Below are 16316 nucleotides of genomic sequence, written 5' to 3' on the forward strand. Positions count from 1 at the left end.
ACATTTGTAGAATCACTGCTAAGTTAATTCAGTCGTAGTCATGCTTTATATGTTTAACCCTCCTATTCATTTATTTTATGCCCTTGTGCACTTTGTTAATAAATTATGAGCGTATTTCTTTGATGATGTGGCTTATTGCATTGTTGTGATTATGGCACATGTCGACATGTTGGGAGGATTGGTTGGGTGTTGGCATGCGATTTTGTCATCCAATTATGATTGATACTATTATTGTGTCAGGGTACGGAGCGATAAGGGTGGATATTGTTATTGTATCAGGTTACGATGTGATAGGAGTGGATATTGTTATTATGTCGCGTACAATGTGATAAGATGGATATTTTTATTGTATCGGGTGCAGAGCGATAAGGGTGGATATTATTATTGTATTGGATACAGAGTGATAGGGGCGGATATTGTTAATATTTCGAGTGCAAAGCGATAAGGGTAGATATTGTTATTGTGTCGAGTGCAAAGAGATAAGGGTGTATATTACTATTGTGTCGGGGTACGCAGCAATAAGGATGGATATTGTTATAGTGATAAAATGTGAAATACGAGGGTGACATTCTTGAATATACATGTAAATCCTTTATGTTTGTCATGCATTTCTAAATGATTTTGTGTTGTATCTGTTATTATTTTCTAATTTGGTTGTCAAGATGGATTTACCTATATGGAGCTGATATCTCATGTCTTATCGAATTATCAGTAGCGCATCAGATTGACATGATAAGGAAGTTGTCATCATCCATAAATATATTTTATTCTTGGATAAGTCTCTTTAACATGTTATTTGGAAATTGATATGGAATCGGATCATATCGAGCACATGTTTACAGTCATGTATGAGTATTGAACATACATATTATACTGTGCATACCTCTTCATGAGTGGGGTTGCTGAAAGTTGTATTTGTTGAACATGTCGAATTGGTAGAATTTATTTATTACCTTATCCCAACTGTGCACCTTTATCACTGATATTCTTTATTCTGTAATTGTCTTTTTGGAATATTTTCTCTATATTATACATATTATTGAGCTGCACATATTCTCCTAAGTGAGTATCTTTTGACTTTTAAACCTCGTCACTACTTCTCTGAGGTTAGTTAAGATACTTACTGAGTACATAGGGTCGGTTGTACTCATACTACACTTCTACATTTACTTGCAGATTCTGGAGTTGAGTAGTTGTGGAAGACGAAGCCTTGCATTGGATACGTACTAGCATACCGAATTCATGCTACCTTTTGTTCATGGTAGTTTAGGATTTTATTTCTGTTTATGTAAACTTCAAACAAATGTAGTAAATGTTCTTCATGACCGCATTGTAAATCTAATCTTATTGGTTCATGACTTGTAGTACCAGTTCTTGGATAGTTGTATTGAATTCTTTCACAGTTTTGTTAATAATATTGATGATTTTATTATTATGGTATTAAGTTATATAATTTGACTTACCTAGCGGACTGGGTTAGGTGCCATCACGACTTTATGAGATTTTGGGTCATGTCAATTTTCAAAGAGGAGAGCATAAAGATGGAAAGTGTAATATAAATCGAGTTCATAAACTTTTGGTGATTCAAACATTTGAGGCAATTCAAAACTAAAGGAATAGAAACTTGAACAAACTATGCTTGGAGTTTATAAGGAGTTCATGGAATCCAATTGTATGGGAAGGATTTAGCCAAACATACCTTAATCAAGCTTCCTTAGGATTCCTACTATGTTCCACTACTTGTAATACTTCAATCTACATCACAAAAGTTCAACTGAACCAACATTAGTGAGAGTTTCTATAATTTTAAGTCTTTTAGGCACTTTATCAAACACCTAGAGGACATAGCCCTTTATCACCTATAGTAATGGTGTTTCTTCACCCCCAAATTTCCGTCTTTGGGTGGTATATGACCTTTAACCGCACATGTATGGTCATCCAAATTGCACCTACCCAATAATTATGTCAAACAACACCTTCTCCCTACTCTCCACAATATCCAAACTCAAGATTGGGAGCTTGTGGATTCTAATCACCATCCCTTAAGCTCCAATATTTGATTCTCATCTGACATTTTCATTATTAAAGATTGCATGAAATCTTGGGATGGAATCTTACCTTGATAGTAGAAGACCTTGTAAATTGCATCTTTGAAATCCAAGAATCGAGTTAAGGTCTTGATATGTATAAGTGTCAGGGCTCCTCATTCTCTCTCTCAAAATAGATGAAAATCCCCTTCTAAAATACCCTTCCAGCCTTATGTTAGAAATATAGCCAGATAATTTTTTTTTTCAAAAATACCCCTAGAAACAGATCCGCAATCGCGAAAAGGATTGCATATCGCTTATGCGGTCCGCCAAAAGGGACCGCGAAATGATCCTCCGAACTTTTGAATTGAACTAGCTAGATATTCGGCAATTCCGCGGTTCCCACTTCTGTTATGTGATCCGCACATTGGACCATAAATTCTCCTTCTAAAGATTTCCCAGGTGGCCTAACCATTTTTGCAACAGATCTGCAATCCACGAAACTAGTATGCAGTTCGCATAATCTACCGCAAAAAGACCCTCAAAACTAGCATCATTCTGACCCATTATGTGATAATTCTGCGGTCAGCGAAGTTGATTTATGATCCATGTAATTGACCGCAGAATCATCCTCTCAAGTTTATTCTTCTTCCCACTTCGTGACGCATTGTGCGGTCCACAAATTCGTATCGCGGCTTGCAAAGCTCACTGCTAAACTTATCCTACAACCTTCCGTACATCTTAGCTTGTTCTTGGCACTTTAAAGCCTTAGATCCCTGGCAAATTTTTACGGGGCATTACGGATTGCGTCTCAATTATGGGCTCATATGCTTACTTTTTCAAAAATATAAATTGCTATTACTAATCATCAACGCATACGAGGTCACTGCTCAATTATGGTCTCTTATTGTTACTTCTTGGTAGCGTCCTAGTGACAACTGACAAGAGTTACGTGTTAAAGCTTTGTGAGTGTGTTAAACCTAACTAACAACTAACATAGTCTAAGGAAAGCTGCAAGAAAGCTTGTAAAGCTTATAACGAAATTGAAATTGGAATAAGATAATTGATTGATTTTTGTTGTCATGATTTGATTGTGTTCATATTTGTACGTATTTGCTATTTATATATATAGGGTCAATCGTTATTGGGTCTGAATCACTGCTTAATCGTGTCATAACTCACAAGTTTCTCTACAATCTAGTCACGATCTAGCTTGGTGCTCACATTTCGTCGACACCCTTGTTTGCCATATATGGATGACATATGAAGGAAATTATTTTCTCAAAAAAATATTTTTCATATTTGGTTGGCTTAAATATTTTTGGAAAACTTTTTTCTCATGAATTCATTTTTCTCCAATTTTATTTTTCCCTCATAAGATGAGGGTTCAGGGAAGAAAAATATTTTTCAAAACTCTTTTTCAACCTTTCTCACTCTATTTCCCCACCCCACCAACCCACCCACCCACACCCTTACCCTCCACCCACCCTACCCCATCCCCACCCCACCCCTACCCCATCCCTTTTTCCCCTCCTACCCATTTCAGCTCCCATATTGTTTGCCTAAATTATATACTTATTTGCCAATATTTATTTTCTATTCACTAATAAATATTAAAAATATTTTTCGAAAATAGTTTTCTACTCACTAATCAAACATCAGAATAGAAGTAATAAAAAAATTCTGCATTCCGAGACCTTAAAAACCTCTTTTAGCATCACCTCGATTTGTGTGTGCAGTCTGGGCGCGTAGCCGGAAAGCCTATATGTGAAAATCTGTGAAAAATGATAAATTTTGACTATAAAATAAATTATTTTGACTTCGGTCAACGTTTTGGGTAAATAGATCCGGACCCGTGATTTGACAGTCCCGGAGGTCCGTAGGAAAATATGGGACTTGGGCGTATGCCCGGAATCGAATTCCGAGGTCCCAAGCCCGAGAAATGAATTTTTGAAAGAAACTGTTTTCTGGAAAATATAAATGTTTTTGAAAGTGAAATGTTATGTGAAACCTGTGGTATCGGGCCCGTATCATGGTTCCGGAGCCCGGTACAGGTTCAATATTATTTATATGTGTTGTCGGTAAAGTTTGGTAAGAGACGGAATCCATTTGACGTGATTCGGACCTTAAATGCAAATTTGATGTTTAAAGAAGTTTGAGAAATTTTATTAATTTTGAGGTTTAATTCGATGTTCATGATGTTATTTTGGTGATTTGATTACACGAATAAGTTCGTATGATGTTTTTGAGGTTGTATGTGTGTTTGGTTTGGAGCCCCGAGGGCTCGGGTGAGTTTTGTATAGGCCACGGGGTGGATTTTTAGACTTAGGAAGTTGCAGATTTTAGCAGGTGTGCCCAGGCCTCCAGGCTTCGCAGCTCGCAAATGCGAAAACAGCCCAGGCCTGTCTTGCTCGCAAATGCGAGGCTTCGATCGCACATGCGATTACCCCCTGTTTCAGCCTTAAGTCGCAAATGCGATGCCCCTCTCACAATTCCCAACTCGAAAATGCGAGCTTCCCTTCGCAATTCCCAAGCCAGCAGAGGTCGGGGTTCGCAATTGTGAACCCCTGTTCGCAATTCCCACATCTGAGACCTGCAACTTTTATACTTAGACGAATTTTAAACCATTTTTCATATCCTCTCAAAATATAAACACACTAGGGCGATTTTTCAAAGGCTTCTTGTTCTCTAAATCAATTGTAAGTCGTTTTTAACTAGTTTTCTTCAATCATTAACATCTTTTAATACGATTTCAACTTAAAATCAATGATTTTCATAGGGAAAATTGGGTGTTTTGGGTAGAACCTAGGTTTTTCAAAAATTGGGGATTTGGACCTCGATTTGAGGTCCGATTTCAAAATAAATTATATATTTTGGTTCGTGAGGGAATGGGTAGTCGAGTTTTGGTTCGAATCTCGAGTTTTGACCATGTGAGCCCGGGAATGATTTTTGACTTTTTGGGTAAAACTTTAGAAAACTCAGTTTCATGCAATGGGGTTGATTCATCTAGCGGTTATTGATGTAATTAAGTAACTTGTGACTAGATACGAGCGGATTGGTGGTGGAATCAAGGGGTAAAGCTATAATTGAATCGTGAATTGTGTTTGTGGCATCGAGGTAAGTGTTTGGTCTAACCTTAGCTTGAGGGATTAGGAGTTGAGTCCTATTTGCTATGTGGTAATTGTTGAGTACGACGTATAGGCATGGTGACAAGTATCTATACGTTGGTGTCTAGCATGCCCGTGAGTCTTATATTGTGGTTTTCATGACTTCGTTGTATTATCCATGCCTTGGTGAAGATTTCTATTTATTGTGTAAAGTTTGTGGAAAGAATTGTGATTTATGAACATTGAGGAGCGTTGGCTCAAGTTGTATAACGAACTGTGAAAGTATGAGTGATAATTGAACTTTTAGATCACTGGCTCGAGTTATTAAGTGAATTGTGAAAGTATAAGTGATAATTGAACCTCTAGAGCATTGGCTCGAGTTGTGAAGTGAATTGTGAAGTAAAAGTGAGAAAGAGTAGAGATCATTATGTTGTCACCCTTGCCGGGCTATTATTGCTTTATTTGTTATCTCCATTGCCGGGATGTTGATGTTGTTCCTTGCCGGGACTTAATTGTTGAATTGTTGTTCCCTTGCCGGAATTCTTATTATAATTTCATTCATTCCCTTGCCCTATTGTTTGTGATTGTTGTTTGAGTGAGGAAGAGAGTTAAAGCACGAAAGGTGATGCCATACATTTTTTTTGGTGAGGAAAGAGTGTAAAGCACGAAGGGTGATGCCGTGTATGATTGTGAGGAAAGAGTATAAAGCACGAAGGGTGATGTCGTGCCGCACGATGTACCATTCTGTGCCGATTATATTGATTATATGGTGAGGAAAGAGAGTAAAAGCACGAAGGGTGATGTCGTGCACATTTTTATTATATGATTGCTTTGGTGATGACGAGAGTAAAATCACGAAGAGTGATACCGTGCATTTGTTGATTTCTGATTCTTTGTTGATACCCGAGTTATATTGTTTCTTTCGTTTACTTGATGTCTTTCTATTCGGAATTGATATCTCCCCGCAACATGCTCCCCCTCCCATACTTGACTGTTTATCTCTGTATTTCTTTTCCGTTGTATATATTTGAATTACACAGGTTTATTTGGTAGTCTGGTCCTAGCCTCGTCACTACTTCGCCGAGGTTAGGCTAGACACTTACTAGCACATGGGGTCGGTTGTGCTGATACTACACTATGCACTATGTGCAGATCCCGGAGCAGCTCTTGGACCGTAGTTTGGAGGCTACCTTCAGTCCACGCGTCCAAGGTAGACCTGTAGGTGTCCGCAGGCCCTGGAGTCTCCTCTATCCCTATTTCCTGTTTCATTTTCCTTATATTCCGAAACAATATATTGTTATTTTCTTCAGACCTTGTATGTAGTTAATCCTAGACCGTCTGTGATACTGTGACACCAGGTTTTGGGCAATTAAGGTTTAAGCAGTTGTAACAGATACAGATTTCAGCTATTTTATTGCTTTCTTCCGCTTAAATTTAAATTTCTGTTGTTATTACGTTATCGCTTTATGTTTGTTTGCTAAAGGGAAATAATTGGATAATGAAGTAATTGGTTTAAAGGATTGGCTTGCCTAGCTCACATTAGCAGGCGCTATCACGACTTCCGAGGGTGAAAAATCCGGGTCGTGACAAGAACTCACTCATTTTCTAGATGGGCGTTTGGACATAAAAATTGTGAAATTTTGAAAAAAAGTAAAAAATAAATAAATTCAAGTTGAAAATGATATTTGAAAATTAGAGTTGTGTTTAGACATAAATACAATTTGAAGTTGTTTTTGAATTTTTTTGAGTGATTTGAAGCGAAAAATTTGAAAAGTATTTTTTTGGAGTTTTTTAAATTTTAAAATTCAACTTCAAGTATTTGAAATTTTCATGGCCAAATAGTGATTCTGAAAAAAGATGAGAAATCTTTTTTATGGCCAAACAGGCAATACAAAGACATTTTCCTTCGTGCCAAACACACCCTTACTTGATTGGGTATAATATTGACGGACGGACATGGGGAAAATTGTATTCAAGTATTCCTAATTCTTACTTAGTTCGCCGTTATTATAGAGTTGCTTTATTGGTGAAATGACACTTTGAATCCCCTTCAGAAAATGGCTTCATTGACCTCCCTCAAATTGATTCCAGAACGCAACCAAACACTCACAGCTAATCCTCACTTAAGTATAGGCTTCAAGAAAATCAACCCATTAATCCATTTCGCCTCCATCCACTTTCCTCATTTCTTCCCCAAAATCTCTCTTCACAACCATAACTCACATTTCCAACTTTGCTTCTCGCAACGTTCACATACAGCTCACGACTTCTTCGACAACGCCCATTCTTTTGTGACAAAGGTTGTCATTCTTTTAACGTTTTCATTTGCACTTCTTTCCCTTCGCATCGTTTCAACAATTCTTGTTCCTGAGTTTCCTCAAAGATGGACCCGACTCATTGCTTTCTCTAAACGAGCTGAGTTGGAGGTGATGGGTAGTTGTCCTCAGCATTTGATACAAGCTGTGGTTGCCTACGAGGATAGACGCTTCTTTCACCATTTTGGGGTCGATCCCGTTGGCGTTGCTCGTGCTGTTTTGTCGCTCTCGTCTCTTGGTGGTGGCAGCACAATTACCCAACAGGTACTCAAGTACGCAGATAGGTTGTTTGTTGTTATGCCTCAACGAATAAGTTGCTTCTTCGTAATTTTGTGTACTTTTCGGGGTTAAACAACCAGGCCAAGATAGCTGGGCCACAGGCTTTGTTCCTCTGTCATAACGGCCCACAGGAAACCAGATGAGCAGGCCCAAAGCCCACATATGAACAGGCTTAGTCGGGGACAGTAGTGGTAGTAGGAGAATGGATCACTTTTGAGCGTTGACTTCTGTCATTTCTTTAACGCCAAAAATATAACTGAGTGTCCCTTTTTCAAACTACCATTTATATTTAGTCCCATTTTTTAAAACCTTAGCAAATTATGACATCCCTTTCATAAGCATAAGTTTTAAGTTTTAACTTTTAACCCAGGTTCACTGAGAAGTTGTAGAAGAAGTTTTTAACCAATTCGTAGGGTTTCACTTTCACCTATGTTTACTGAGAATCTTAAACCCGATGATCTTCTAAATCACTCAAGTTCAATGGGAACTTTAGGCCCAATGTGGGAAAACTATAAGAAATGTATGTCCAAAATTTAGACGTAAATTTCCCGCTCTTCTGATTGTTTAGCGTACAGGTTATATTTGCAAAATATTTTAAAACATGACAAAGTATAAACAGTGGCCCCAAAGGAGCTATTTGAGCACTTCACCCTCTGCTTTCTACTTTACTTATTTTATATTGGGATTATGGCTAGGATAGTTAAAGCTGGAAAATTAATTTAGCTATGTAACTCTCCTTTCTTTTATTTTTTAAATTTACTTTTATCATGTGGATGACTCTCTCAATTTGGATTAGATATTTGGGGGGGGGGGGGGAGGGGGTTGTTTTGTAACGACTTACATCCTAAATTGTAGAAGTAGGATGGTCTGTGTATGGTAGAATATTTTAGACAAGAAATGGGCTGTCAGTGGGAAAGGTGTATGATGGGTGTCAATAAAGACTTAATATAGGTAACAGTTGCTCTCAACTCAACTATCTCCAGTAAAATAAAGATTGAACCATAACTCCATTGCTATTACAAGTGGTCTTCGGTAAGAAGAATTACATGTTGCACTTTGTCTTCTTTCTTTATAGTTGTAGGAAAACCACTACTCTTTTTAATTAATTAAATAATGGGTAGTGTCACCTCAACTGAATATAGAATTCAAAGTAAATTATGCCTTTTGTTTGAATAATGGCTTTAGAAAATATTTTAAGAGGTCATGGTTCATGAATGTTCAATATACTTACTATTTATAACCATGAATTCAGGCGATCATGCCAGATAGACGCTGCAAATGTTATATTTTACATCCTCAGTTGTTGCTATCACCTAATGTGACACATATCTCAACTTGGTCACCAATCATTATCAAGCTGGTGTAAACAGAGTTAATTCAGTAGTCAACTTTAAACAATAGAGGGAAGTATGAAAAAGCAAATGCATAAAGTAATAGTAGACCATTTCCAGCCGCATCTGTACAATTTCCAGCCAAGCTGTTTTTGTTCTTTCTTTCATCATTACTCTATATGGAGTCCATCTTATTCTTTCTCATTGTATCTTTGTTCATTAGTCCTGTCTTTGGATTTACCTTGACAGAATTTGTCTATCCCAACTTTACTGCTTCCAATCTCCAATTTATCGATAGCACTGGAAGTTTCTTGTTTTCTCGCAATGGAACGTTCAAAGCTGCTATCTTCAATCCCGGTTCTGAACAAGTTAATTTTTATTTGTGTGTTATCCATGTGGAATCCAATACCATTATCTGGTCAGCAAATGGTGATTCACCTGTTTCAAATTCAGGAGTTATGAGGTTGACTAAGAATGGTATCAACATTACTGAAAAAGATGGCAGCTTTAAATGGTCAACTCCACCATCAACGTCAGCAGTATACGCGATGCAGCTAACTGAGGCTGGAAATCTCCTTCTTCTTGATCAGTTTAACGGGACACTTTGGGAAAGCTTTAATCATCCAACAGATACCATTGTTATTGGACAGAAGTTGCCTGTTGGCATGATGCTTTCTAGTGCAATGTCAGGTGATGACTTGTCAAAGGGTCATTACAGGCTTTCTTTGACTGCTTCAGATGCTATTTTACAGTGGCAAGGTCTGACATACTGGAAGTTGTCCATGGAGACCAAATCTTATACTAATTCAAATTATGAAGTGGAATACATGGCTGTCAATCAGACAGGTCTGTATCTTTTTGGTCAAAATGGTTCTGTAGTTGTCATAATGGTGAACTTGTTAAAATCCACTTTTCGTTTTGCCAAGTTGGATGATTCAGGCCAGTTTATCGTTAGTAGTTTTGTTGGCGCTGACATTAAACAGGATTTTGTTGCGCCGGTAGATGGGTGTCGAGTACCTTATGTTTGTGGAGGGCTTGGTATATGCACCTCCGATGTGTTATCAGATAATCCTATATGTTCCTGTCCTGCTAATTTCAATCTTAGATCACATAACTCAACCAGCTGTGTGCCTACTGACAGTTCTTATTCTTTGCCAGTTTCTTGTAATTCCACCAACTATAGCAGTCCATCAAATTCTTCTTCTGCGTCATACATAAGACTTGGCTTTGGTATGGACTACTTCACTACTGATTTTACCATGCCCTTCAGGTATGGGGTAAATCTATCGATGTGTCAAAATCTCTGCTCAGTAGACTGTTCATGCTTGGGGATATTCTATGCAAACACATCTGGTTCTTGTTACAAACTTGAAGAAGAATTAGGGTCAATTATGGCAAGGACAAGTAATGATAATCTGTTGGGATTTGTTAAGATCTTGGTTGGAGCTTCAACAACCTTTGGGGATAATAATAATTTTGATCAGGAAACTGTAAGCTTTCCTTTAGTTGCAACAGTGCTCTTACCTTTCACTGGAGTCTTCCTCCTGATGGCACTGGGTTTCATATTGTGGAGAAGATCACGAACCCAACAATTCGGGAAGATAAAATCAAAAATAAGCCGACCTAATTCTCCTTCTTCAGAGGACCTAGATGCCTTCTCCATCCCAGGATTACCTGTGAGGTTCGAGTACAAAGAGCTTGAGGCTGCTACTGATAACTTCAAGATTCAGATTGGGACAGGAGGCTTTGGTGCTGTATATAAGGGTGTGCTCCCTGACAAAACTCTTGTTGCAGTAAAAAAGATAATAAATTTGGGCATCCAAGGACAGAGAGATTTTTGTACTGAGATTGCGGTCATTGGCAGTATTCACCATATAAACTTGGTCAAGTTGAAAGGTTTCTGTGCTCAAGAGAGACAACGCCTATTGGTTTATGAATATATGAACCGTGGGTCGCTTGATCGCACTCTTTTTGGTAATGGACCTGTCCTGGAATGGCAAGAACGGGTTGAGATAGCTCTTGGTTCTGCCCGTGGACTTGCATACTTGCATAGTGGCTGTGAACAAAAGATCGTCCACTGTGATGTAAAGCCAGAGAACATTCTCTTGCATGATAACTTTCAGGCAAAAATATCTGATTTTGGCCTCTCCAAGCTTCTGAATCATGAACAGTCCAGTCTATTCACAACAATGAGGGGGACTCGTGGCTACCTTGCTCCTGAATGGCTCACAAGTTCTGCAATCTCAGAAAAAACTGATGTTTACAGCTTTGGAATGGTACTCCTTGAAATTGTAAGTGGAAGGAAAAACTGTTCTAAAAGAACACAAAGTCACAGCCTTGATGATACTGCCACTGGAGATCACTCATCATCTTCGTCTGCACAGGGACTTGTGTATTTCCCTTTATTTGCATTAGAGATGCACGAGCAAGGAAGGCACCTTGAACTTGCTGACCCAAAACTTGAAGGGCGGGTCAGTAGTGGAGATATCGAGAAGTTCGTGCGGGTTGCATTGTGTTGTGTCCATGAGGAGCCAGCTCTCAGGCCAACTATGGTTAGTGTGGTAGGCATGTTGGAAGGCGAGATACCACCAACTGAGCCAAGAATGGAATCTCTTAACTTTTTACGTTTCTACGGGCGACGTTTTGCTGAGGCATCAACCATGGAAGAAGATGGAGGTCAGATTGATGTCATGTTATATCCGCAAGCAAATACTTCTCATACAACCTCTAGGAGCATCTCTAATGCTTGCTTCTCTTATATTTCGTCCCAACAGATCTCGGGTCCAAGATAGAGTCTAGCTGGTGCTACTTGATTTTATAGAAGTGGAGTGCAGATAATCTGTAAATTGTGTCCAAATGTATATTAGGTTACTCATGAAGAAACATGAATATTGAATATTTACCCAAAAGGGAATGCATTCCATTCTTAACTCTTGGTTCAAGTTTGTTTAGATACAGCAAATGTGTTTGATGTCTTGTGTCTGGTAAATGGCGCAAGGCAGTCTCTAATCTCTATATCGGATGAGATATTAGGTCTTGTTCCTTCCACCCAAAAGGGGCAAAAACAAACGAAACAAACTAGAAGTAAAATAATACTGCTTATCCTAAAAGCAAAGATGTTTTAGTGGCAGAACTATTCAAAACGGCATGGAGGATGCTATGTCTGGGCTTTGTTAAGTACTCAAAAAATAAGAATAATTTGGTTTTGTGATTGAGGTATGTTAGACTTGCAGAGTATGTTAGGTCAAAAAGAAGCAACAGGAGATTTCATTGTGGAACATCAACTTGACAGCCATTCGAATGAGACCCTGAATTCTATATCAGCTTCGAGGGTCTTCAATAGTAGTCTTTTATTTTTAGTAGTGATCTAGAGCAAGGTTGGATGAGCATCACGTTCATGATATTCTGATTTCTTCATTGGAAAATAGCTAGCACCTTTTTATGCATAACTCATTCAACGTAGAAATGTATGTTTCATCCGGACACCTCCACTATGACCATCCCTTTTCCCTTACCCCACCCTCCAACCCCAGTAGAAAGGAAAAGATCTTGCTTTATGTTGAACTATTTGTTGTACTTCATTTATACGTCGAAAATACCTGGCGATTATAAGAACCCAATAATTCCATCTCTTAATTAAATGAGGACAAAATGGCGATTAGTGCTGCTAGGAGTTTCCCCTAGAATTGTTGCAAAAAGAGCACTTCCCTTTTTCTTTCTCATTAAACACAAAGTGTACTATCCTTCTGGACTGGTCCCATCTCCTATCTGAATCTCATCTGGTGCACTTGTAGGAAGTCCAACTTTACCAGCCAAAGGAATCAAATGTGATTTTTACAGCATCCGTGATTTAACATGATTGCTTATGCTCACTAATATGTGACAACATCTTGCTGAAATTTCAACCTAAAGATCTGGCCAACTATAATGCCTTTTTAAGGTTCAGGCGGCTGCCAGCTTTTCCTTTTCTACTTCAGCCTTTATTATTAAGTCAAAATTCAGAGTTTAAGTTCAGTTTGTCCAGATCACCTTTGCACCATTACTAAAGTTTCCTTTATGTAAAATGTTCTTAATTCTCATTATTTTTACCTGCTATTTAGTTCTATTTACTGGAATCGCAAAGATGTGACTTTCTGTGTGTGCTATTAGACTCTTTTCAAATAAGTCTGTTTCTTCATTGTAAACTTCTTGCCTGTGGCAGCTTGTGAAAAATTCATTCTTGAAGAATGAACGCACATTCCTGAGGAAAATTGTTGAGATGATTCTGGCTTTAGCACTAGAGGGAACAATCTCAAAAATGGAAATCTTGAGTGCTTATTTGTGTAAGGTCAAGTACATCTTCATTCGTTTCTATCTCAACTTCATTCATAAATTACTTCAAGGACTGGAAAATAAATGCATTTTTCTTTTGTTTCTTTCTTCAGATTAGTTTATTTTTGCTTAATTCGTTTACGATCCGGTTGTGGCTTCGGATGAGATAAAACTGAGGAATGCAAAATGACCTTTGTTGGTAAATACATCGACTAAATGATATTCCAACGATATTATCAAATGGATAAAAACATCATGTTTATCCCTCCATGGCATGTCCTGTAAGCTATTTTGGTTTTCCTTATTGTTATGCGTGAAAATTTAACAGAGCCTGTGACAAACCAGATATATTGGGGACATGGCATTTATGGTATTCAATCTGCATCAAAATTTTATTTTGGGAAGCATATATCTCTTCTTAGCTTGGGGGAATGTGCTATGCTTGCAGCAATGATACCAGCCCCAGAACTCCGGTCACCGTTCAGGGACTCTAGCAGGTTTTGTAGCTCAATGAACTTGTTACTTACTTTTTCCTTGGCGGACATAGCTTCTTCTGGTGTTTTTATGGGGTACTTGCATTTTATTTCTTGTCTGAAAATATAAAACCTTGGTGTGATATCCTCAGAGGAAAAACCTTCCAAGCTAGAGTGCTGAATAGGATGGTGGAATTTGGATTTCTTGATGTCGACATGGCAGGCATTGCTGTAAAACAACCTCTCATACTGAATTCTGAAAGCCCAGGTCATTCAGATGGGTTGTTGGTTATATCGGCTTCCTCTCAAGAGGTAAATACAATTTTTTTTAATCCCAGTCTCATTTCATTTCTGATCTGAAATTTTGAGTCAGTTGGTGTGTTTTCCCTTTCCAAAACTCAATGAGAAGAAGCAGCTTTCCAAATCCATATGACATCAAAGTTATTCAATTCCTTTGACCTTCATTTCTCAAAACAAGATCATTTTCCAGGTTACATCCATTAATTGAGTTTGTTGTCATGATCATATTTACTCCATTAGGCACCCTGAGAAAAACATTTAAACATTTAAACTTATCAAATTGGCCCAGGAATTAATACTCACGTCTAGCGTTGACAACTCCAAAGACAAGCTCATCAAGCTAGTCTGCTGGTTGATTGAGCTAGCTTCTGATTTTCTTTGTCTTGTTTCTGGTGAATTTATCATATAGCATTCAGGTATGAATACAAAGTGCGACAGAGGTTTATTCTCAACCATCAAGAGAATATGGGATTGGGAAACAGAAAGCAAGATATGGGAAGTGAAAGAGGACATGGAGAGATGGGCAACTGGTGTAAAACGATTGGGAAGCATCAATGGTTCCAAGTCCACATCAAAAGAAACTTCTTTTCTTGATCAGACGTAAGAGATCTCTTCCAACGTTCTATATGAATTGTAGAAATGGTTGATGAGTTTCAGATTTGATTATCTCATGCTAGTTGGTTAAAGTACTTGTGTGTGGCAGTGAGTTTTCATAGATGCATTAGAAAGAAACAAAACAAAGTTAACTGTTAGTTTTGGTGGTCAAGATATAAAAGCACTTGATTACCAAAACATGTAAAACTGAGTGTTTTGGCCATAAAGTTTGTTTGTAGTAAGTGTTTTCGGGTATTTATCAAACTCTGTAAAAGTACTTCCAAATGCCCTAAGTACTCTCTGCAAAGCGATTTGCTTATTTCTTGGTGATTAAGCTAATTGAATGAAATAGGGGCTTTGTAGAATTGATAATAATGAGTCTTACCACAAATGTGATGGCAGGTGCAAAGCCAGCAAAAAGGGATCATATGAATTGGTGCAATGACACTACCCATAAAGATAATTTGAAGGCTTTGGAAGGAATTCCAAAATGGTCCTAGAAGAATTAAGAGTTAGGCCTTTTGCTAGCGCCAGAGAGAGGGTCTTTGAATATAAGTTCCTATGTGAAAACGTTCTCTAACTTCGGAAACATTGAAGTACATACTTTAAATGACTAATGTCTTCAGACAAATGCATTGCATTCATTGCTTTGCTAAGAGCTTCCCTCACCCTTAGCACTAAACCTTTCCAAGCCTTGCCTCACCCCATTGCCATGCCCAGTTAATTGACTATTATAGGTCTTTCATAAACGGGCATGATCTTGTTAGATCTCAAACCGATCTATTGAAGAAGGATAGCTCTCAGTGGAGTCAAGAAGCCAACCAAGCTTTTGAATCTCTGAAGGTTGTTGTAACCACAGTGTTGGCCCTCCCTGTTTCTCTCAAGAGTTCGTTTAAAGACTGAGGGATGCTTCTGGAAAATAGAAAGGAGATTGGTGCAGTCTTCATCCAGAAAGGAGATGTCATTGCCTGGCCCTTTCTTATGAAAAGGAAGCCTTATTAGAGAAGGCTACTACCTATCGTTGCAGATGCGCTAAGCTGGAGAATAGGAAGACACTTTGTCATAAAGACTAACACAACAGCCTAAAATATCTCCTGGAAATTCAAACATCAATGCGGACTATGCAACAATGGCCATTAAGACTGACTTTCACTTCGCAGTTGACTGTAAAATATCATTCATTCATCATTTGATGCTTCTTTTCAGCTGACATAAATGTAGTTGAGGTTTCTTTGATTTGCCAATGGGATTTGTAGCACCAAGTATTTAATGAAGGAGAGACATGTTCTTTCTAGGTTGATCACAACGCACAAGCATTTGGCAATCAAGATATTCAGTTCCATCTTTTTTCCGTTGAGACATAACTTATTTGAGATCTCTTCATTCTCATTATTTTCAGGTACTTAAACCTCCCTTGAGGTCTTATCATTTGTTATGTCTTTGTGCTCTTCTTGAGTCACTACCTCCGTATTATGATCATTTGCTCCTTTTCTTTTTCGGAGATTTTATCTTTAGAACTGATTGGTCTATCATGTTTCAAGCGTGGTTTAAACTCATTTGTTTTAATTGATTGTCCTAC

At 38.1% G+C, this 16316-nt stretch overlaps 2 protein-coding genes across 2 annotated transcripts; both read left to right on the top strand.

The window, feature by feature from the left end:
- Nucleotides 1–7070: 7070 nt before the first annotated feature.
- LOC107816327 (uncharacterized) lies at nt 7071–16088 on the top strand. The gene is made up of 6 exons (XM_016642022.2): nt 7071–7713; nt 13261–13386; nt 13716–13867; nt 13996–14155; nt 14553–14743; nt 15140–16088. Exons 1-6 carry the CDS (start codon nt 7192–7194, stop codon nt 15180–15182), a joined length of 1194 nt encoding a protein of 397 aa, XP_016497508.1. The 5' UTR covers nt 7071–7191; the 3' UTR covers nt 15183–16088.
- Nucleotides 8565–12001, top strand: LOC107816326 (G-type lectin S-receptor-like serine/threonine-protein kinase At5g35370). The gene has a single exon (XM_016642021.2). It carries the CDS (start codon nt 9239–9241, stop codon nt 11849–11851), a length of 2613 nt encoding a protein of 870 aa, XP_016497507.2. The 5' UTR covers nt 8565–9238; the 3' UTR covers nt 11852–12001.
- Nucleotides 16089–16316: the final 228 nt, after the last annotated feature.

Source organism: Nicotiana tabacum, chromosome 16 (assembly GCF_000715075.1).
Source record: "Nicotiana tabacum cultivar K326 chromosome 16, ASM71507v2, whole genome shotgun sequence".
In the NCBI taxonomy this organism is placed as follows: Eukaryota; Viridiplantae; Streptophyta; class Magnoliopsida; order Solanales; family Solanaceae; genus Nicotiana; species Nicotiana tabacum.